We start from the raw sequence: 22678 nt of genomic DNA, 5'->3' as shown, positions 1-22678 counted from the left end.
GAAAAATGTAGTAAAAGGCAGCAATTGAACTGTTTTCTACAGCACAATATACGATACCACTTCACTTTTGAAACAATTCAACTTTACCAAAATCGGCTTTCTTCTTGTTACCTGCTCAAAATACCTTCGAAGAAACACTCGCTCCACACTTTGAGATGACCTTTTTCCTCCACTTAACCGCAAACGCTAACGTATCCTTGCGGTCGATCGTTCCGGTAAATGGCAAAATATTTCTGACCTTATCAGCGCTCACAACCCGTGTCAGCTGGCGACAATGTTTCTCATTGAACCATCCCCCAGCCATGTGAAGTAGTGAAGCTCGAATTTCGATTGCCTCAGGTTTGTCCATGTGATCGGCAAGTAGAGTGAGAGAATCCTTTCAAACGACGAGAGTCCTTGTGGAAGTGACAATGCTCTCAATTGCTCTGGTGGTGTGTGATAAGTTCAACTACGTCTTGTAAAAAGAAGATAAAAATGCTTGCTTTTCGCACCGCACTTGGAGATAGAAGAGATGTAAACTCTCCGACCACGAGAATGCATATGATTTGTTGTTGCTGGGTCGATCCTTTGAGGAGAACAATTTGTCCATGAACTTTAACCGAGGTCTATCTCCTTTAAAGACTGTGTAATTCCAATGTCGAGTTGTATATACTCACCAGGTCAGCATACTGTTTAAATTCCTATAATCAGAACAACTAACCCTTTCTGACAGGGTCCAAATCTACACCTTAAATAAAAATGAACTGATTCGTTGGATATCTTCTCTATGTTCGCAAAAAGTGAAAATAAACTAAACGGGTTTTTTCTCACCAATCTTTGCACTTTCCATGGAGGTTTTTGTTTGTGTGACGGTTTTATTCACCACCTTAAATGAACAATTAGCACAACGAAAAATTACTCGTTGCGCATCATTTTCTCCTTCTGCCTCTGCATCTTCTTCTTGGACAGCTTCTTCTTCGCTGGCTCTCCGTTGTCGGTGGCCTTGGTCACGACATCCTCCTTCTCCGTGAGGGACAGTTCGATGTGACACGGCGACGACATGTACGGGTTGATACGACCGTGGGCACGATACGTACGGCGGCGCAAGCAGGGAGCGCGGTTCACCTGGATGTGATCGATCACTAGGCGGTCCACGTCAAGACCCTTGTAGTCCGCGTTAGCTTCAGCGTTCTTCAACAACTGTAGCAAGAACTCGGCGGACTTCTTCGGCCAGCGACCGACCGACGTATTCCAGTGCTTAGCCTGAGCGCAACGTCCAACGCCACCGTTGAATCGACGGAATGGAACGCACTCCTTCTTGTCGATGACATTCTTCAAGAAACGCTGAGCACGACGGAGCGGCATGCGCTTGATGGCTAGTGCCGTTTCGCGGGTGTTCTGTAAGTGAATAAACGATTGATGTCAATTTTCGCGTTCGCTAGATGCTCCTCCACAGGCCATGCTTACCTTGAAATGTACCCGAAGGTTCGACCCGCGAGATTTGCAGGATTTGGAAGGATTATCAGGTTCCTTAGCGTAACGACCCATCTTGATCCGAAGTCTATGAAATGGAAAACCCTTGATTAATGATCAACCCACAATTCGCAACACAAAACTGCTTTAACTAATGTATCGGAAAAGTATCACTCGATATGCTACACTCCGTGACAGCACCACACTTCGATGGTCAGGAAGCCAATGTTGATGTTACTTCAACGTAGTGAACTGTTCGATTTCACGGTAATATCTTGGACATTTCTTCAATATTCCACCACAGCACCGAATTGAACACTTTTCCGATACAAGTTCTACACATTTCATTGGGTTTTTGGTCAAAATCCATCTAATATTGACCATTTTTGCCGACAACAATTTCAATGCGCTCCGTCACTAACCTTGCAAGATGCCGGAAAGAGAGACTTTCGGCCCTTTGACAGCTAAGCTGTTGAGGAGTTTCCGCTTTGCTGGTTGTCAAACATAGCAGTCTAATGCATAAAATACAACAATTTTTCAAGCAAATGTCATGCACTTTTAATTCAGCTTGTTGTATTACAGTAATGGTCATATTTATAAAAACAGTCAAAATTATTTTAGACACTACTCGGATGTTGGATTTACATAAAAATATTAACAGATCTTATTATCTTTATTATCAATCTCTTGGGTTTGTGCTTCTGATTTAAGCTTCTTTGCGTTATACTTCACTTCCGCTTTGTCGTCATTTTGCATGCGCTTTAGTTTTCCTTTTTCCTTAATCATTTTATCGTAAAGTTTATCCATGGTTTTTACTACACTGTCTGGGATATTCCACCTCACGCTATACGGTATGCTTTTCGTAGGATCTTCAGCTGCTTGATAGTCCGGTATTTCGATTCCCAAACGTTTGACAACTTTTTCCATTACTAGATCAACATATGAGGAAATTTTCATGTCTGCTTTTTTGTCCTGCATCAAGAAAACAACCTGTTAGTGAAACTTAATAGACTAACTAATCAAATGTTAATTACTTACATGTTTGGTCGGTTGAAGATTGCATATAACTAGCCGTCCATCATACTTTTTATTTTTCAATGGTAGATCCCCGCTTGGGACAATTTGTAGAGTCGTTCCAAGGCATATGTTAAGTTCTGCCATGGCAGAGTGCATAAAGGCTAGTTGAAGATCGTTCTCTGGAAGATCGTGTTCCCAGTCCAAGATGTTATCGATAAGGTTGCCTCCTCGACAACCAAGCTGCTTTCCAGACCCCCGACAAATATTACCGGTCAGCTTTTTACCAACCGTTGGTGCTGGAGTACTTCTAACATATTGTTTCCGACATTTGAGGCACACTTCCACAAACATGTTGCCGTGTAGCTCGGACAGATATTCCCTGGCAAGTCCTGAGCGGAGGTGCAACCCGTCGATGTTTTGGCTCACAATATACTGAACATGCCCAGCGGCAACCAGAGCCTTCAAAGCCATATGCGTTTTCGTTGGAATGGCTTCATCGAACGAAATATTCACCGAAGGCTTCTCTCCCTTTTCCTCAAGTGTCCAAACTCCTTTCGGGCCACGGAAGTCTGGTATACCCGCACTTGTACTGATGCCAGCTCCGGTGTGGACGACGGTGTGCTTGGACGCTAGAATCATTTTTGCCAGTTGGTCACACTTTGATTCTATCAACTCGGGAGGGTCGAATATCTAAGGAACATGCATATGATTAATAGACTGTTAGAGGAAGTTGCTAAATTTCGATAAGCAATACTTCTGGGACACCGAGAACTCCTTTGTTTTCATATTTAGATAAACCTTCAGCGTAATTACAAGACATCAAGTGAATACGATTTCGGCGTTCAGCGAGTGACTTTATTTGTGCACAGCGATTACAAATATTTGTATTTTTTTTTTTGCGATGTTGTTTACGCATGTCGATGCAGCCGCCAAACATGTTTATGATAGGGAGTTCATCTCTCTCTCAAATTGTTGATATTGATAAACTTTTACATCTTTTCTAGATCCAGTGTAATTAAGGGTGCAAGAAGTATCTTTGGCAATTACATTTGAACACCAAGAATTATGGAAATAAATGCCCAAACATGCTGAAAATGTTTCTCTTTCGTTCTACCATTTCAATCACCGCAGCGAAACCTGCGCTGTCGATGCAAGGATCGGCGTAATTATGAGGTTCTTAGGTAGGGTAGGCGTAACATGACAATACCCACTAGTGATGGCAAAATCGAGTTTATCGATTCAAATCCATTCTCAGCTCCGGAACTCCAAATCCGAATCTTTGTCCGTCAAACAATCGCGAGACTAATACCATTTATTCCGAACGAAGTCGTCCAAACTAACCGATCGTTATCAAACAAATGACTAAAAAAGCATCACGAACAAATTTCATGAAAGATCGTTAATTTGCTATACGATCGATAACACATCAAGCACTAGCAGTTTGAATTCCCCTCAATTCTCACACATTAATTTTTGCAACTACCCGGTTGACAAAAGTTCAAATTTTTGTCAACCGGGAAGGTCATTACGTGACTAATTTGGTGTCTGAATCGAGTTCCAAATCTGATCCGAATATGTCAAATGGGATCCAATCCTTTAGAATCCTCCAAGGGATCGACTCTAAGAGTCTTTCCGATCCCGATTCTGCCAACACTAATACCCACCCGCCGTCAAAATGGCGAAGACAGAAAATTAAGAGTGCTGGAGTTTGATCAACAAAAGTGCTGTGCAAAAGGCTAAGAGAAAAGGTAAGTTTCAACTAAAGCGCAGTTATAACCTTCATAATTATAATTACCAGAAGTATGGATGAATTCTCGGGACTCACAATGGTACAATTTGATGCTCAGTATTGCAGAGAGTCACCTTTAGCGACATAAACCGCGTCCCTTGCGCGGGTCACACAACGGTATACCTTAACGACAACGATAGAAACGTAAGCTTCATCAGCATTGGACAATGATGAAATCTATTGAGAACGTTGTTGAAAAAAGGATAACGAAAACCATTCTCAAAAGGGATTGTTTTTCTATTCCAGAGCCGTTTGGCCGCCAAGAAGCGTAACTTTTTTGCAATTGGTAGGAAAAGATAGAAGTTTTCTCAACACTAGTTTAGGAAATGTTTGCAAAGCGACACTGTTGCAGTAAGAATATGATTGCCTTTCGTCTAGCGATATGTACGCAGATATGAAGCTATGTTTCCATACCGCACATCGCGTGCTATTTGATAAACGACATCGAAAAAGGTATCCTCAAAGATACCAACATTTCTTTAATTCTTGTTCTTCATGTTTATTCTAGCGAAGTACAACTGCCAACAGTACGCAACAAAGACACCATTGGACGGAAGTAGAGCAAGATCGAGACATCCGTCGTTTAGGCTAACCTAGCAAGCTAAACATACAAATCGCTGCTCTTGCGAAGCAAACGGATCCGTAATGGAGGAGCTGAGCGACGGAGAAATAGTATGGGTGAAGGTCAGCAACAGCTGGTGGCCGGGCGAAGTAATGGGCGAGGAACGGTTAACGGAAGATTTTCTATCCTCGCTCCGGAAGAAGCCACTGGCGGTGGTGAAATTTTTTCAAGAGGATACCTAGTAAGTAATTCTGGTGGGCAAATTATGTCCAAAACGAGAGTGAAATAGGTACTAATTTCTCTCTTCTGCTCTAGCGAATACGTAAAAAATCCAAGTTTCATTTTCAAATACAACTGTCCAAGAAAAGGAGAATTCTTGCGCAAAGGTTTGGGTAAGTGCACTGCAATAATGGTTACTAAGGAACAGCAACTCGATATTTTTTTTTTAATATGTCTTTAAATACTTCCTTTGTAGAACAATGTCGGGCCAAAAAGAAACATATGGAAACGTTTCCGGCGGATGTAATGCACGCCGAACGCATGACGGGTGGCGACCCGAACATAGTAAACTCAACCGATTTTCTGCCACAGAAAAAGGAACGTTACTCGGGTTTGTTCCAGGATGCTGCGAAAGGGAAAGGTAATCAGAAAGGTGCGTGTCGAGAGCCGTTTTGTTAAAACCAAATTCTATATAACTGCCCAATTCATTTTATTTTGCCGACTGCAGGAAAGCCCGTGAACTTGACCACACCAACCACACCAGTCCCTGTTCGAAAACCAACACACGCTGTCCGCATCCTACCACAGACATCGGGGGGTACTGGGAATACAGCACTGTACGAAAGCGAGGCTGGTACATCATCCAACACTTCCCTTTCGGAAAGTGTTTCTTCGGTCGTCGGTTTACCGTCACCGATGGCTTCTTCGGCGCAATTGTATCACTGTTACAAGTGTAACTACAGCGCCAACCGGCAGAATTTGATCGTTTTACATATGAAACATTGTCGAGCTACAGGAGTTGCTGTAGGGGCAACACCAACATCTAGTGCAACAGTAACACCGTCGCCTAGACCAAAAGGTATGTTGTATTTCTGTTGCAATTAAGGAGTAAAGTCCACATGATAAATTTGTATCTTTCTTCGCAGTTGTACCCGCAGTTGAAATACGGCAACCATTGGACGATACTACCGATGATGAAGAATCCGGACAGCAGGAAGTTGGCACAACGAGCGTAGGTCGCATGAAGCGTTCGTTAATTCTATCCAAGGAACAGAAAGAGCAGCCCATTATTGCTAAACAGACGGGTAGAACGCGATCCGGTGAAACAGTGGCACGGAACCGTGCCGGTCGGACACCGAAGCAAACAGGATCGGTTGGCCAACGAAAGAACAGGCGTACTCAACTGGTGAAAAAAGATGACGAAGAAGATTTACTTGTGGATGATGGGCCATCAGCAGAAATTTCCGATCCATCGGAGGTACATGCTACTGACCAGCATCGTGTAAAAGAGGAAAAGGAGGAACCTTCGGGCAAGCTCGAACAGAAACCTTTAGACGAAGGTGTGGGAAAGAAAGCTAAAACAGACGTGAAGCTCAAGAACGAACTGCTGGCGGATTGGAGTGAAGATGACCAGGAAGATGTTCCCGATGGCGGTGACAAGGGTGAGGTAGAGAAGAAAGCAGAATCGATCGTGTCGCTAGAGACAAGTGTTCCTGCAAAGAACGTTTCCGAATCAGTGCAGCAAGAACTGAGCAGCAAAAGCAAAACTTCCAGGAATGAAAGAGAAGAATCAATCAAAGCCGCCGCCCCGTTGGCTCAAAACCACGTATCAAAAAAGGATACTGCAGCGAGCGAGGAGCTTGGTAAGGATAACAAAAGGAATTCTGTAGAGGGCAAGGAAAAGGCAACTGAACATGGTTCCTGCTCATCGGTGGTCGTTGCTTCGGCTGCACTGCCCTTTGCCAGTGTTGCCGTAACTACACTCATCACCGCACCTCCAGTGATTTCGCCGTGTACTACCATCAAGTATCGGAATATTCCGAAGAAGCAGAAGCGTGAATATATCGAAGTCACAAACGACGATGCGTCTTCCGCACCATCGCGAGAAGGTAGCACGGCAAGCAGCACCTCGTCGACGGCCGGATCGAGTGAAATGCTTGGTGGCGGAGGAACGGCGGTACCGTCAGCAACGACCGTTCCCACGTCCTCGGCTTCAGAGCGTCCGATCAGTGCCAAGCAGTTAATTTTGAATCGTGCGACACGAGAATCGAGTGGGGAAGGAGGAATAGAGGAGCCAGTTGTGCCCAAGGCAGAAGAGACCAGCGCAGTAACAGTTTCCCAGCAGGAACCGAATAACGAAGCGACAAAATCCCCAGCGGAAGAAGCTGTATCCTGCTTCGATTTCGAGGAAGATGAGGAAGGCAAACAGGGAACGAAGAAGTTCAGCTCTATCTCACCACCATCGCGCCGGTCCGGATCGCTGCTTGATCGGAAACGACATGACAGTGAACGGAAAAAGTCCGCCAACAACGAGGACGTGTTGATGGCACCTGCAAAGCCTACCGACGAGAATGAAGTTGAAACGGTGGCAAAGCCAACCGATGACGAAGATCTAAGACTCCGCCAAGAAATTGATTCACTACTGATGGAGACAAACGTACCGAAGCTATCGGATGATTTAAACGAAGTTGTGGCCTCAGGCCCCGTAACCTCCGACAAGGTTGACTGCAATCGTACCCTTCCGCCTAAAGAAAGAGGCAAGCGAATTTTTAAAACTCGCAACAAAACCAACACCACTTTATTAACAACCTCTTCATCGGTTGCCCCAGTTGATGACAGTGGAGTAGGCGACGAAACACATCCGACGGTTGACGCTTCCCCTTCATCAGAAGAGAGCAGTAAAATGCCGGACGTCGAGCAACCCGAAATGGTGTCTCCCGAGCCGAAGCACATCGAAGAATTCGATGACAGCGTTGCTATGCCGACGAGTGCGTCGAAAGATAAAAAGAAACCGATGGCCCAGAAAGAAGAGGACTCTGCTGCTGGTACGCGTGGAAGACGGTTCGAGAATTCCGACTTCGCAACGATCAAATCGAAGCGCACCAAGTACTCCAAGAAAGAGCAGCAGCAGCACGAAGAAGAAAATCAAATTCCGTCAGTAACTTCGTCGGAAGCGGCAGCTGCTGATGTGAACGAAATGAAGGAAGCGGATGATAAAAAACGGAAAGATGAGTGCACCCCAGTAGTAACAACGACAGATGCCACATCGTCGTCGCTTGCAAAAAATAGTGGTGCGAAGGGACGTCGGGGAAAACAGAAGAAAACTATCCCCACCTTGGCAAACCAGCCTGAGCAGCCTGCACCAGCCGAACCGAAAGTAGCCGTCATGGAAGAAAAGGCAAACGTCGGCGGAAATCATCATGATGTTGGTGTTGATGAGAAACAGCCACGTAAAGTCGTTGCGGATGCTGTCGGAATGTCGTCTGCGAAGAAAAAACGGAAATCGAGCGAACCACATCTTCCGGACAGTAGTGATGGTGCGATGGACGCCACCGCTCCACAGGCAGTACCTACGTCGGAACGTAAGAAAGGAAAAAAACGAAAGGAAGCTTCCTCGTCCGATGAGGTGGCCTCTGAAAGTAATGCAAGCGGCAAAACAGATGCGCCAGCGAAAACACCGAACGAGAGCGAGAATGACGTGGGGGAGCAGGTGACTGACCGTAGTGTCGAGAAAATGATCGTAAAAGAAGAAAAAAATGTTTCCGTGGATCCGGTATCAACACAACCATCACCTGCAGAAGCAGCAGATGATATCGGAAAGGTCGCTAACACCAAACCCGCGAGTATAACCTCAAAGAGTATTAATCCGCGGAAGCGACATCTTCACTCGATGCTTCAGTCGTCCGAAGCCGTCAGCACACAACAGAAGCGCAACGATGCTAAAGTGTTGATCAACCCGGTTGACACTTCTACCGATGTGGTTCCGGCGGTTTCAACGGTTCCCGGTTCGGTGGAAGCCGTCGTCGAGTCCGAAACTCCATCCATTCCAGAGAAGCGGAAGCGTGAATTGAAATCAGAACCGTCGGTGTCCGAACCTTCAACAACCGAAGAGCCACAGGTGCAACCGGTGGTCGCTCCGGCGGCGGTGGAAGATAAATTCGATATTGATAACATGCCAATCGTTATTGGCGACAACGGGGTTCTGGTAAATGAGGTTGTGATGGTAGAGCCACCGAAATCGTTGGCCACCGATGGTGCCTCCTCTATCCTTCCAAACGCCATCGCCGTCGTAAAGAGTATCAATGGTGGTGGAGGTGGAGACAACGCAACGTCATCATCGTCGACCAAGATGGCGGAAGGACTGCTACCGAAGGCACCGACGATGAAAGAAAAGCGACCAACGATTGTGACTACTGTAAAGGGTGGCACGGCGGGGCAGGAACAGATTATTATCACGAGCAAAGGAACGGTGCTAACCACTTCCACCTCGTCCTCGGTCAGCTCGAAAATGGCTGCAAAATCTACGGTAACTGTCACTAGTGCTTTTAGCATCGTTAGCGGAGGCCGTAACACTGCCTGTATGACAAGTGCGACCACCACCGCCTCTACACCAATGGCTCATCGTCGAAGCAACAATCTCTTGGAGCAGCCCGAATCGTCAACTTCCTCGTCGTCGTCGTCATCGTCGTCATCGTCATCGTCAACATCGTCATCGGCCAATGGGCAACAAGCGACAAGGCTACCCTTAGAAGATGGGAACTTATCGGCCACAACAAAAGCAGTCTCCGTTGCCAAGCCATCCTCCTCGTCCTCCACTGCGTTGTCTTCGTCCAGTGCTGCACCAAAGAAAGTCATTACTAAAAAAGCCCTGCACCCGGGTGATACCACGAGCTCCGCAAGCAGCAGTAAGCAGCATACAACCGAACCCGTAAGCGATGGCGCGTCGTCTTCCGTGTCGTCTTCGTCCTCGTCCGTCGGCGGTGGGGTCAGCAACGTCGGTGAAGGTGGCAAGAAGATTCTCCGAGTATCCCCACAGAAGCTGAAGGAGTTCAGCCGCCTGGGATACATCGAGGACCGTGGCAATGGTAAAGTGCTCACACCGAGCGGAATGCGTAAGTTCAAGCAAGAACTTCAACAGCAGCAACAACAGCAACAACAGCAACAGCATGAGGAGGCTCAGGGAAAAAAGAAAGCCAAGCCTACTGCTCCAGCAGTCACAAAAACGCTTCCGTCGACCAACGTAGCAATTGCATCGAGCAGCAGCAGCAGCAGCAGCAGCAGTGCCGCGCGACAATCGGTGACGGAGGTGGCCTCATCGGGTAACGTGGTGGTTGCGGCAGCAGCTGACTCATCCGTGCAGGAAGGATTCACCGGCGCCAGCGAAGAACTGCCACAAGAAGCGGCTCACGGTGAGCCGGCAGCGGGTGGTGCAGTGATCATTGCGAATGCTGGAGAAATTCCCGTGGTATCGCCGGTAGAACCATCGGCTTCCGGAACAACGACTGCGGTGTTGATCGAAAATTCACCGACCAGTAGCGCCACCGAGGTGATACTTGGTACCGCCGATCAGACGGTGGAAGCGAGTAGTAGCAATGGCAACGGCGGTAGCGCAGGTGGATCGACGTCCGGCGTACAAGAGTCCTCGCAGCTGATCGCCGTGCCGGCCGAGAACTTTGGTGGTCCTCCGAATCTATTCTACCTGTGCTCGGTTCGTGATGAAAGTCTTGTGCCCGTCAATAACGAGCTGCTATATTTGGACCCTTCGAACCAGCTCGTTGCCCTTCCCGAGCAACAGCAGCAAGGGCAGATGCAACCAGGCCAGGTGGGGGGAGCTAGTGCAGAAGACATCATCAATCAGGCGGAAGTGATCATTCCGGCCGGAAGCCATGGGGCCGAAGTGGTGGGTGTAGGAAGTACCGTAGCTGTGGCGGCTGCGGTCGGAGGTAGCGAAGCGGGTAGTATCGTTGATGCCGGTGCCGTTGGTGATGGTACGCAACAGAGCTTCCTGCTCAACACTCAGGACGGCCAGCAGATCATTCTCGACCAGCAGAGCCTAATGGCGCTGGCAGCCGGTGGCGAAGCACCACACCTTCTAACGGCTGATGGACAGCAGATACTGCTTCAAGGTACGTAAACGATTGCCTTTCCTTATTTGCTCCATGTTTTCAAATTTATATGCGCTTCGAAGATCGATCAGATGAGTGATGAAAATATGCTCAGTGTCAGCCGAATGTGTTTAGCGGCGATTCATAAACTTTTTTAACTTTAAACTTATCCATAACTCATGGTTAATTACCTCTGCTTAATTGCAATGTTAGTTTGGTATACGATGTAATTTTAACCACTAAAATAGATTAATGATTCAGGTGTAACAACAGGGCATAAGACAAATTATCTTCGGCTAAAGCTAGGAGAAACTTGGGAAACATTATTTTATGCTTAAGAATGTAGGTAAAATCACACTCTTCTGAAACCTTTTACAAGATAGAATCAACATTTATTTAAGCGTGTATATGGTTTTTTGCCTTTTATTATTTGGTTAGTATATGTTGGCATGGATAGACGATAAAATGGTGAGGCATGGAATGCTAGGCTTTTCTTATAATTTTAATTCGCTTTCAATTCGCGCAACACCTATGTGTAGAATAGTAGAAACAATTTACTACCTCCTCAATGTCACACGATTAAATGGCAAATTAAAGCACATTATAGGAAATGCATCGATCATAACACTAGCACCCATTCATTCATATATTATTTGACTGTCCATGTAATGCTTAATGGCCAATAAAGTATTCACTCCATTTTTTTTTTTCAACCCAGAAAACAGAATTTCAATAAATGGAAGTCCTACTTGAGGTCCTCGCGGTAGCAATATGCGTAGATTATAAATTAATCAGCATCCCTTTTAATTTTTCTTTTTTTGTGAAGTAAACATTCGGTTTACTAGTATTAGATGAGGGTTGTTTATTTATTATTTTCCCTTTGGTTCTTCTCGGAGGTTAGTTTGTTTGTCCCCTCAGAGGGAGTTGACTCCCGTAATGCAACACAATAGGAATATTTTTAACGTTTCGTAGTCCAAGATAAAACGGCCATATGGGCCTATATGCCCAAACGTATATATTAGATGGTCCTACGTGTGCATCTTTGCCACGTTTTATGCCGTTTGTATGTTACGTTCGCACGGTATAGTTTTCCGACTCTGTTTTCTCATTTCTTTCTATTTTCTATTCGAAAATTTCGCAATCAAAAAAAACAGACAAAATTTCCACCCACTTCTTTCACGTTTCTGTTTTTTCCTGTAGGTAGCCTTTTCACCAGTTCCGTATCGGTCGATGATCCCGAGTATGTTTGAATCCCGAGTCCGAACTGCGCGAGTGCAAACTACAGCGAAAGAAAGAATGCGCGAGAAAAGCGAGTGAAACGAAGCAGGCGGGAAATGAAAGGAAATATGCAAATAATGCGAAAATTAGAAAGGAAAAGAAAGGAAACAATCTTATGACTATGGTTGCGCCCTGCACATTTATAGGAGCGAGGTGTTGCAAACTGCAACGGTTATACAATTCTATGCAATATCTATTTCAAAAATCACTTACACATACACACACACACACACACTCTGTATCAATTTCCGCCATCTGATCTACATCTAGTAGACCTGCAACTACGATGACCTGTATGCACGGGAATGGCTGGCAAACGAGGATTCTTCTGACTGCACCACGCCTGCTCATTTCGTCACTTCTTCTGGAGTCAGTAGATCATCGCTATAGTTACTTGATAAAAATTCGTACTATCTGTGCCCAACACACTCGAACACAACTACACTACACACTTTCTATCACATTCCTATGGCTACTGAGCTTTTTCGATGGGCTAGTGTTACTTGTACTAAGGTGTAGCTTTTATTAAATTGACTGCTTGTGTGGAACGTCCTCTCTTCATCCACTACAATACTGTCCTATTCCAACAGCTTTATTTACCCCCATTTGTGCAGAAATGTATTGTACTAGCTTTTAGTTTTACCTCTATTACCCGTGTTTAATTTCTCAAAAGCGTAGAATTGCTCCGGGCGTGTTGTAGGTTGGCCCCGCAAAGTTAGGGCAGTTTGAATAATACACTTTTCCTGTATATTTATTGTTTATCATTTTGGAGGTAAACGTTTTAGGAACTAAACGAAACTTGCTGTAAACACACAGATGCATGTGTTGAATAACGGCTTTGGATGATAAGGTATGCCAATCGAATAATGCAAGAAGCTGCGCGCCCTTAGAAATGGTTATGCACTTACAAGATTATCAATCTATTTATAGCACGCGGACTCAGATTGCGGATATACGCAATTTAGAATCGGTTGTCCGCAGTTGGATCTGCGACGGCCGAGCGGTAGCGCCGGTTATAAAATCGGCCCATGAGCGCCAGGGCTTTTCAGTACGACGGCGTGGGTTCGAATCCCCGACCGGACCGTCTACCCTGTACGAGAGGACTGACTATCCACGTACTCAAAGGGAAAAAAGTCTTGTTAGGCCCTCCATGGCCGCCAAACAAGGTTGTTACGCCAAGAAGAAGAAGAAGAAGAAGAAGAATCGCTTGTGCATAAACTTTCTTTTAGCAAAACGGAACTTGCATTCTCGAAAAACCAGGACACTCAAAGGAATAGCAGAACACAAATAGAGTAAATTAGGATTTTCTTTGTTACAAGAGAAAATAAGATACACGAGACCACGTTGGTGAACATTTGGTAAAAGATTTTGTCAAGAAGAAACAAAATTAGTTATGCGCACGTTGTCGTCGTGTAAGCGAAAGTAATTTTATTAGATGTTAAAGCCCGCAAATATTTTAAACTGTTTGTCTTAGACAGACTTTGAAAAAAAAATACATATATACATATAGATATATCTATAATAACCGCTTTATATGCATGATGTGTGTGGGTGAATGACGCTAATTGTGCTGTTGAGATCTTTTTTTCAATCTGACTTTGGACTTGTAAAATCAGACAAACTATTGTAACGTGTACGTTCATGAATCTTTCGATTTGGATATAAACGAAACAATAAAACTGTAACGGTAAAATATGTCGATGGCGTAAAATGGCGTCTGCAAAATAAATCATGCACGTAAACGATATTGTTTGGCTGTTCAGTTTAAGAAGATACATTTAGAAAAAAAGAAAAATAATTAGGCTTCACGAGAGGGGATTTTATGTACAGATAATGGTGAAAAATATTGTTTTTCAAACGATAGTTATTAAAAATGTAACAAACATATTGCCAACACAATATTTAACAAACGATGATGATAATGCAAAAGAAGAGGTTTGTGTTTAATTTATTCAGGTTGGTGTGTTGCATGAATGTTGGATCCAGCTCTAATGATTCTTTCAGCTGGCTTTAGTGGGCCCCATCGAGCGGGCCATTATCATTGAGGAGAAATTGTGTGAAAATGTTATACGTTATCTTTCTCTGTCGTGGTTCCTTTTTCAAATGCCGTGTTGCAGAATCTGCACAAGAGTGGTTGGCAGCTCTCTCCGCCAGTCAACAGGGGGGTCAGCAGTCAACGCTCGGTACTCTAGTGACACCCGAAGGCACGCAGATCATCGTGGCACACGAACACGCTGGTTTGATCGAGCTGCAAGGTAGGTTGTTGGCTTTGAGGTTCCAAATGAGGTTCATTCAAATGATGCAAACGGTTTCTGCTGTACTATTCGATTTTTAGAGCATCCAGTCCTTTTGCCGACAGATACCATTCAAGTCAATCCAAACACGACGGTGGAAACGAATGCCGTGTTGACAAAGCCGCCCATCATGTCGACGGTTGAAGTGCCAACCAAAAATGGCATCGAGATTCCGTCCGCGGTCGGTGCTGGGCGCATGGAACGAAAAGGGTACTCCATTTCATCCACCTCCAGAGTGACGGGGGCGGAAGGGCCGCCCGGTGCGCCATCGGTTGCGATCCTGGGAGGAGGAGGAGTAGGAGCAACCAGCAATCTCGACGAATCGCTGGCGGCCGTCATCGGGCACGTTCCGAGCAATCCGCACGTACCGACCTCACTCGAACTGCCGATCACCGTGACGAATCCGGCGATCGCAAAGACAACCACCACGAGCAGCAGGTTGAATCCTCCGCTGTTTCCCGTAACGACCATCGCGACGACGGTTCCCTCGCCCTCCGACATGTTATCGTCCTCTGCCCCGACGGTTGTGTTGATAGCAGCAGACCAGGCGACGATAGCCGTAGCAGGTACGATCGATCGTGTTCCCTCTCCTTCGAATCCTTCTCCTCTTCCTCCTTCTTCTCCCCCGTCTCTCGTCAACCCACTTTCAGCAGCGAAAAGGAAGCAATCGTACGATGATACCGAGCCGAACGAGGGAATCATATTAACAGCGACTCTCGAGAAACCACGCAAATGTTCGTCTCAACTGCAAGAACCGATAGTAGCGGATGAAGACGTGGACGATATACAAATTCCCAACACTCCCGAGTCGCAACAGAACAGTGAACGGCAGATGGAGTACAGCTTCAGTGACAACGACTGCGTAGACGATCCGGAAGATAGAAATCGTCCCGAGAGGGAGCTAGACCACGGAGACTTTCCGACCCCAGAAGATCCGGACATGGAGAATAGCAACTCGAACTGTAGCGAAGTGATTCCGTTGCAACCGAATGTAGTCATTCTGGGCGCCGAGGATGACGGTATTGATGAGGAAATTGACAACGAAAATGACACCGACGAGGACAGTAGTGCAGAGGTGCAGGTGCACAATAGTCAACGTCGTGCTAACAGCAACAGTTCTGGTCCACCGAATCGAAATGCGAATGGATCGGCCACTGCTGGGTCGAGTGATGGCAACATTACTGAACGCCATCAAGGAGGTAGTAGCAATAATGACAGTGGGATCGACGCTAGTACACACACCCCACAGGTGCACGATGAACAGGCAGGAGGATACGCAACAGAGCGGATCGCCCGTAGGACGATCGTTGAAAGATAAATGATCCAAATGTTGGAGATTGTGTCTATTGCACTCCATCACGCAGATTGCAGGGATTCGAGTCAAAGGTGGAGAGAAACGGAAAACTGAAGCAGGAGACAATTAATATAACGGCCACGAGCTATGATTAACAAGAACACATAATGAAACGAATATATAGGTATCTATACTTTCCATGTAACTTGGTATTTGTTATTGACCTGTGACGAAACAAATCTAGCCTTACACGTGTACATAATTACTTCTAACTGTGTAGAGCTTTTCTTGCTATTTTCTGCTCAGTAAAATCCAACTTTTTGTTTACAAACGATTAAAATTAGCTACCTGATCCTTTAGTAGATTGTTATATTTATTTTCCTGCTTCTTTTGTTGCAATAGTAGAGGATGGAAAGCAACCGTTACGATTTTAATGTAATGATCTAAATCACTTTAATGATGCGGTTTCTATGATACCTTACATTTGAATGACACCTCGTATATGCTCGTTTTTCCTTGGGATGTATTTTTTTCCTATCAACTTCTTTTTACCTCTTCTTATTTATTGCTTTAGATTAATGTATGTTCATATTTTTTTCAAATTTCTTACTACGTGGATTTTTTTTAATGCTTCACATTTTTCTCTCTCACTCTTTTCTCTTTTAGATTCTCTCTTCTGCTAACAAACCATTTATTTGGAAGCATCCACTACGGAAGATTGTGGGGCACATAGTGCTCGTCTTCTTTAATTGACACTGTAACGGCATTCAACCTAATCATACCAGTGGCCTCAGAGTATCTGGAAGCGTGTACACTGTGTAAAATAGAGCTACCATGCAAAAGTAACTAATTTAATGTGGAATGACACATTCAGCTGACCTTCCTACCTTTCTTGGTAAACCAGTAAATGCAGACGAGGAAGTTTAGAAGAGTTATGATAGTAAACTGAATAGAAACACTTTTAATCACAGTACACTTCGCAAGGCTTAGAAACTCCACCGGAAATGATGATATTTCGTGCTGCGAATCCTAAGCATACACGTGGTCAGTACTGAAGCAAAGATTTCATATTTCCCGCTATCCGTTGCAATGTTCAGTATGATAATTAGAAAAGATAAATATCGATTGATTGGTACATTTATCAAGTGAAAAATCAAACGATGCTCAAATTGTTTGAAAATTTGTGCACACAGTGTTACCAAAAGAAACCGATTGCTAGATGGTATGGAGCCGAGTGGGTTACAATTAACATTTTTAAAAGTGTCTCATACCCGTCTGAACTCTTAAAGATACGATGATCTTATTCAAGGGCTACTAATAGGGCTTCGCAAAAAAAAACAATTCGGATAACATAGTGCGAAGAAATACCTATTTTACAGGTCAAACTAGAAGCAGCGTTAAGGTTGATTGAATAAACGATTAAAATTAAGTAGTGGGGGTAGTTTGGCAATGTAAGCAACTAAGTAGCATGCAGCTACAACTGAGTAGTAGGCTTTGTAAAATATAGCGCAAACAGTACAATTAAGATTTTTTCCAAGTCGAATAAATTGGCATATATTGCAGAAACATGCAAATAACATGTCGTGTGTCATTATGCACGAAAGAATAGAAACACGTGCAGCATTGAACAACAAAAGTGGTTTTATATTTGTCCTACTAATTTTATAAGTTTTCTTCATTGATGTCGTAGTCAACCATTTTCCGCTCGAGTGTCCAAAATTTGCCATTGAAGCCAACGTCGACAATGCGTTGGTGGAAGGTTAGATAGCGTGGTTGGAGGTATGGACATACTGCTTTATAGATTGCTAGTCCTCGGTCGTAGTTATCCAGCCACATGAACGACACCACACCCAACGATAGCCGCCTTATGATGCCTTCGTTGTGGCAACGCTCCAGAAAGGTGATGTGTTGGGATGCAACTGGATTCTGGCAAGTTGGATGTACGAGGGAAAGCTCATTGTACGCCCGCCGGTATTGGTCGTAGAAGTCGGTCTCAGAGGGATTTTTCGCACCGGCGTAGGTGGCCGATGCTAGTAGTGAAAGGTACACGCCACTCCGTACCGGGCGATCGCGCATCGTTCGCCCTGTGTCGATGACCATCTCCTTGTAGTCTATTACGAGGTTCTTCCAATAAGTGGCCCATTTTTCCAGTATCGTCCCTTTGTACCGCTCGGGGATAGTGATCGAATCGATGCGAGACTGAAAACCGGCGTACCGGGTCTTGATCTGATCGAAGCTGTTTCGAATTAACGATGGTGCTCTGCGGAATCCTCGGGCGCCTGAGTTGATCGACATTGCTTCGTGTAATCGATGTTAAACTTAAACTATACTTATCGGCAGCAAACGTGAGCAATAGTGTACGAGAACGTATTTTTATGTAACTTCAACAGACAGTTGTTTGTTTACATTGGATACGTTCCGAAAATTTAGCAGTGTTGCCATTGGAATTATTATGCAAATTATTTTAAGTTACGCATTTTCAGCTCTTATGCTCTATGAAATAACATTTTCATTATTCTTTTTAAAAGAATCTACATTCTCTGAGAATTTATTGGGACTGTTGTAAGAAACTATAAACAAAAAACAACTAAACACATTTTCCAACTTCTTCGTACTTTGGCAGCACTGCATTAAGCCAGTCCTCTCAACATGTGTAATTGTGTTTGTTTCTTCACCCCAATGATGGGGTGGTACACAGTGGTGATGAAAAGTTTCAAGGTAACTCGCTCCGATTGATTCGTTGTTTTGAATCCGACCTAGAGTTCAATAATTATAATACAACAGTGGAGATCACAACTTTAAAGGATGGTAAATAAAAAGAACCATCGAGCAACATTCTGCCTGCATTAACATGTTCAGACATTTGATAAAAACATTGGCGCCGTTGGCAAAGACTTCCTCTCCGGAATCCGATCCGAAATTAAACTGCCAACACTTCAAAACACAACACGTGCGCGTTTTTGGTTTGTTTATGAATTTCGATGAAGTATAACGATGGAAAAACGCGAATCCAATGAACTGCTTCGTTTTTTAACGAAAATTGTCAACGATTACGGAATAAGTGACTCAAAAGGGGAAGCAGAAGGAAGCAGGAAATCAACGGAATCCCGAAAGAGAAAAAATACCACCGACGAGAACCAAGCCGATGGTAAAAGGTTCCGCCCGGTAGAGGTAAGCTCAGAATTTTTGTGCCTTAATCAATCACACATAATGAATGGCTTTCTTTTTACAGTGGGTTAATCCTGTACTTAGACCACTGGTGCAAAGCCTGATCAGTAATCCGAACAAAACCTACCAGCAGTTCCACCTACATCACAATGTGCTCCAGGTTCCACTGCAGCCGAACGTACTTCGAAATGAAACTCTTTTTAGCCATTTTGAAATCAAAACACCGTGGACGGTAGGCCTGCCGGTGCCACTGTACTGCACACCTGGTCCAGGTCCGACGTCACCCGATCTTATGGTGCGGCAAGTTCTCGCAAAGTACAACTATAAGCGCGAGCTGACCAGCGTACATCGGTCATACAAGCTCATCGAGACGCACCGGACGCGGCCGGACCTGGATCTACGGGAGGTTGAGGAAGACCCTACCGTCAAGAATAGCGCCGCTGTCATTTATGCAGGCCTTCTCGATCGAGACCCCGATCCGTACCTTTTGCTCGAATCCGGCTATGACTATCACTTTACTGGTGGTTCCATGGCCACCATCGTTGCACCGGAAGGCAGCAGGACGCTCGCCACCGTATTCGCAGCGTGTGGAGGAAATCTCGAAGAGGTGAACATCATTCAGCTCGACCACCTCGGCTCGGAAGTGCCAAACAAAATTGAGGCCAAAAAGTCAGCCAACTACCTATCGGAAGATGCTGGTCCGGTACTGGAGATAACTGCCGACCCCGGAGGGCGTTGTGTTCTCATCCGGAAGCGTCATACTATTGTTGTTCTTCGTAACGTACCCAGTGGTAGACAGGAAAACGATGAAGAACTGAGCACTATGTCGTCCGACGATACGGAATGGCGTGCAACTCAACGTATCCGTTCGAAGGTGCCCTTCGCTAGCGTTTGCATGGTCAATTTCGGTTTCCTAGTTAGACGTACGATCAGCATTTGTACGGTAGACTACAGGAGACATATACGGTTATGGCAAATCGATCGTAAAGCAGATCCTGTCGAAAAATGTACCAAGAAACTGCCAAGGAATGAAGGCCGCTTGGAAAAGAAGACGGAAGAAATTCGAAAGGAAGACAACTGGGCGGCGGTGAGGTGTGTAGACGGACGTTCTTTGGTTGCCTGCTTGAACCGTCATCAGATTCACCTTTACTCAATCCGAGAGGAAACCGACAGTTGCGTTGATTGTAGCGATTCGGATGAGGAAGTGGAAAGCCCTAACGCCACGTTCGTGTTACGGGGAAGTTCCAGCATATCTCAATGGACTATGGCATGTGAAAGAGCGAGCGCCCTCGAAGTAGCGCCGTCTGAGAGACTTATCTTTATAGCCACGTGCCATAAGATTATTGTTGCAAACGTGGAAAGTCTCGAATGCGACAAAGCGAGTAGCTCATCATCCAGCTCGATCAACGATGAAAGCATGTTACGAGTCAACGTTTTGATAGTGTTTGCACACAACCTTCAACAGCGGCCAGCGTTCATGAGTCACGTTGCATACGCTGGGAGCGATGAAACGGATGAGGAGAGTGGACATCAACATTTCCTTTTGGTCGGTAGCCATTTGCCGATGAGTTACGGTGTGTGTTCGTTCACGAAATCATGCATCAAGGGTTCGGCCTCCGAAAAACCACAATACTACACCCGGCACCTTCCACTGCATCCACCGACGTTCCATGACGCTTACAGGAAAGCTCAGGCGAGTGGCCACTGCCTCAGTACCCACGAGCCACTGAAGCGGCGTTTCTATGCCTGCCAGTCCGGAATGGTGCTGCTTCCGGCGAATGGAAATGGCGGCGAAGAAGAAGATGGCTACCCTCATATTATTTTACTAACATCGGGTGGAGATTTATTGCATCAAAAAATAGTCACAAAGCGACCGGAGCAAGACTCATCATCGGCGAGCGATCTTACACGATCCCGGATAGGACATTCGAACGTTACGGAAGAGCTGCACCATTGGCACGAGAAGCTGCTGCTGGATGAATCGATAAAACCCAAACCGTACAAGGCAACCGATTTTAGAACGTTAAAAAGGTTTCGCGACATCTTTAACTGCACGCACGACCCAAACGAGCTAAAGGACATCGTATTTCGCCCTCCAACCAAAAAATGGTCTAGAGGGCAGCGCGAAAAGCAGGCCGATTTGAGTGCGCAAATGTGCAGGGAGCCAAGTCCCACGAGGTCCATTTCATCCGTCTCCGATACATCCTTGTCGGCTTCAGCTGCGGGTGATTATGTCTCTGCCCGGGCGACAGTTTCCAACGGTCCTCGGCAACGACCAGAGCCTCTAGCCTGGCGTCAAACAATCGAGGAACTGCAGGAATACAAGGATGTCCTAGCGCCCGGAATGCTAGCCGTTTGGGGCTACGGTGGACCAGTTGGTGGAACGTTTGCCCAAGGCTTCCCGGAGCAAATTCCTACCAAGCTGCCACCCTACCAGAACGTGAACGAGCGAGTTGGTAGCTGGGTTGCGAAGACGACTTCTGCCGAACAGTTTGGATTGGGTAGGGCCGATGAACACATGAGTGAGATTCAGGACGAAATACCGTACGACGAATTTGGGCTACAACCGTGGCAAGAACCGAAAAACGCCAATAAGGTTGAACTACCAAACCAATTCCAACGGTTGCGCGATGAACAACTGATGGAAGTAATCTCGCAGAATGACACGGCATCACTTTCTCGAGCAGTTTTCGAAGTCCAAGCGGAACCGAAACCTTCCACCACTACCCGTCCGGCGAAGAAAAAGTATGTGAAAGGTTTCTGATCACAAACTCTGGCGGCCATCGATGGACCGTCAAGTGCATGGTGACGCATTTATGTGTGTATGAAAAAAGTTTTTAAAATATAAAATATATTTTAACCTTTAAACGAATCAGTAATTATTTGGAAAACTCCATTTCATAATATTTATAACTCGCAATAAACCGTCTGTTTCGTTTCTGTTCTGAAAGGGTTTGAATTTATTACTTCATTATTTATTAATATATATATATATGTGTGTAATATATATATATTTTATATATATGTATTTATTTATAATTTTATATAAACTATTGTTTTCTTGTTCTTAATCTTAATATTTTCCCCTTACTTTAATATACGCCCATCCGTGTTCTCTCACAAGTGCAACATTGCTTGCAAGTTGCTTCTTTCTCTGTTTTTTGTTTGAATTCGCCTCCCGATCTGCAGTTTTTCGCTCCTTTTGGATTTCGTATTATTTCGTTAATCCTTTTTTTTCATCCTTCGTAAATTTTATCCTCGCCTGCTCTAGTAATCGATCTATTTTACATATTTCACAGTCTGATGCAATTAAACATAAAAATACAAAGAAAGACGAACGTTTTTATTTTCATCTCATTTCCCATGTAAAAGTTCTAACGCCTACTGTTTTTGTTTTTGCTGGGTGGAACACAATCCACCACAAGAGCGCGCGATCGCAGCGCGAACTTCGCTTCCCCTTGTTCCATCGTCTAATTCCTATCATACATTTATTACGCATTTTCGTTATGATATATCGTGTCATCTTACTTAACTCTTTTGCTGTGCGCTTCTACCACGCTAATTCAGCATTAATAAGTGTGACAAAAAGCGCAAACTACATACACGCATCATCATCATCATCATGCACACACCAATTTCCGTGTTCTTCACTTTTCTTTTTTTTTTTTCCCCACACGCTCCATAGTCCGAGTCACAAAAATGTGCAATTTCGAATGTTGG

General features: G+C 44.9%; 5 protein-coding genes across 5 annotated transcripts; 2 read left to right on the top strand and 3 right to left on the bottom strand.

Annotated features, from left to right (window-relative positions):
* Nucleotides 1-805: 805 nt before the first annotated feature.
* Nucleotides 806-1898, bottom strand: LOC131283961 (large ribosomal subunit protein uL22). Its single transcript, XM_058312808.1, has 3 exons — nt 1875-1898; nt 1447-1540; nt 806-1377 (listed from the first exon to the last, which is right to left on the bottom strand). The coding sequence occupies exons 2-3, from the start codon at nt 1525-1527 to the stop codon at nt 895-897; spliced, it is 564 nt and encodes a 187-aa protein (XP_058168791.1). The 5' UTR covers nt 1528-1540; nt 1875-1898; the 3' UTR covers nt 806-894.
* A 208-nt stretch (nt 1899-2106) lies between these two features.
* On the bottom strand, nt 2107-3333 carry LOC131289415 (NAD-dependent protein deacetylase Sirt6). The gene is made up of 3 exons (XM_058318664.1): nt 3224-3333; nt 2491-3159; nt 2107-2424 (listed from the first exon to the last, which is right to left on the bottom strand). The coding sequence occupies exons 1-3, from the start codon at nt 3287-3289 to the stop codon at nt 2107-2109; spliced, it is 1053 nt and encodes a 350-aa protein (XP_058174647.1). The 5' UTR covers nt 3290-3333.
* Nucleotides 3334-4873: 1540 nt separating this feature from the next.
* On the top strand, nt 4874-15960 carry LOC131289411 (mucin-19). Its single transcript, XM_058318659.1, has 8 exons — nt 4874-5061; nt 5136-5212; nt 5296-5472; nt 5548-5898; nt 5966-10945; nt 14320-14457; nt 14538-14681; nt 14748-15960. Exons 1-8 carry the CDS (start codon nt 4904-4906, stop codon nt 15812-15814), a joined length of 7092 nt encoding a protein of 2363 aa, XP_058174642.1. The 5' UTR covers nt 4874-4903; the 3' UTR covers nt 15815-15960.
* A 1490-nt stretch (nt 15961-17450) lies between these two features.
* Nucleotides 17451-18172, bottom strand: LOC131287929 (mitochondrial import inner membrane translocase subunit Tim29). The gene has a single exon (XM_058317024.1). It carries the CDS (start codon nt 18083-18085, stop codon nt 17453-17455), a length of 633 nt encoding a protein of 210 aa, XP_058173007.1. The 5' UTR covers nt 18086-18172; the 3' UTR covers nt 17451-17452.
* Nucleotides 18173-18472: 300 nt separating this feature from the next.
* LOC131289406 (uncharacterized) lies at nt 18473-21722 on the top strand. The gene is made up of 2 exons (XM_058318655.1): nt 18473-18508; nt 19023-21722. The coding sequence occupies exons 1-2, from the start codon at nt 18473-18475 to the stop codon at nt 21720-21722; spliced, it is 2736 nt and encodes a 911-aa protein (XP_058174638.1).
* The last annotated feature ends 956 nt before the right edge of the window (nt 21723-22678 follow it).

The sequence above is a fragment of the Anopheles ziemanni genome, chromosome 3, assembly GCF_943734765.1.
Source record: "Anopheles ziemanni chromosome 3, idAnoZiCoDA_A2_x.2, whole genome shotgun sequence".
In the NCBI taxonomy this organism is placed as follows: Eukaryota; Metazoa; Arthropoda; class Insecta; order Diptera; family Culicidae; genus Anopheles; species Anopheles ziemanni.
The sequence above is the reverse complement of the archived record's forward strand: the minus strand, read 5'-3'. Positions and strand labels throughout refer to the sequence as shown.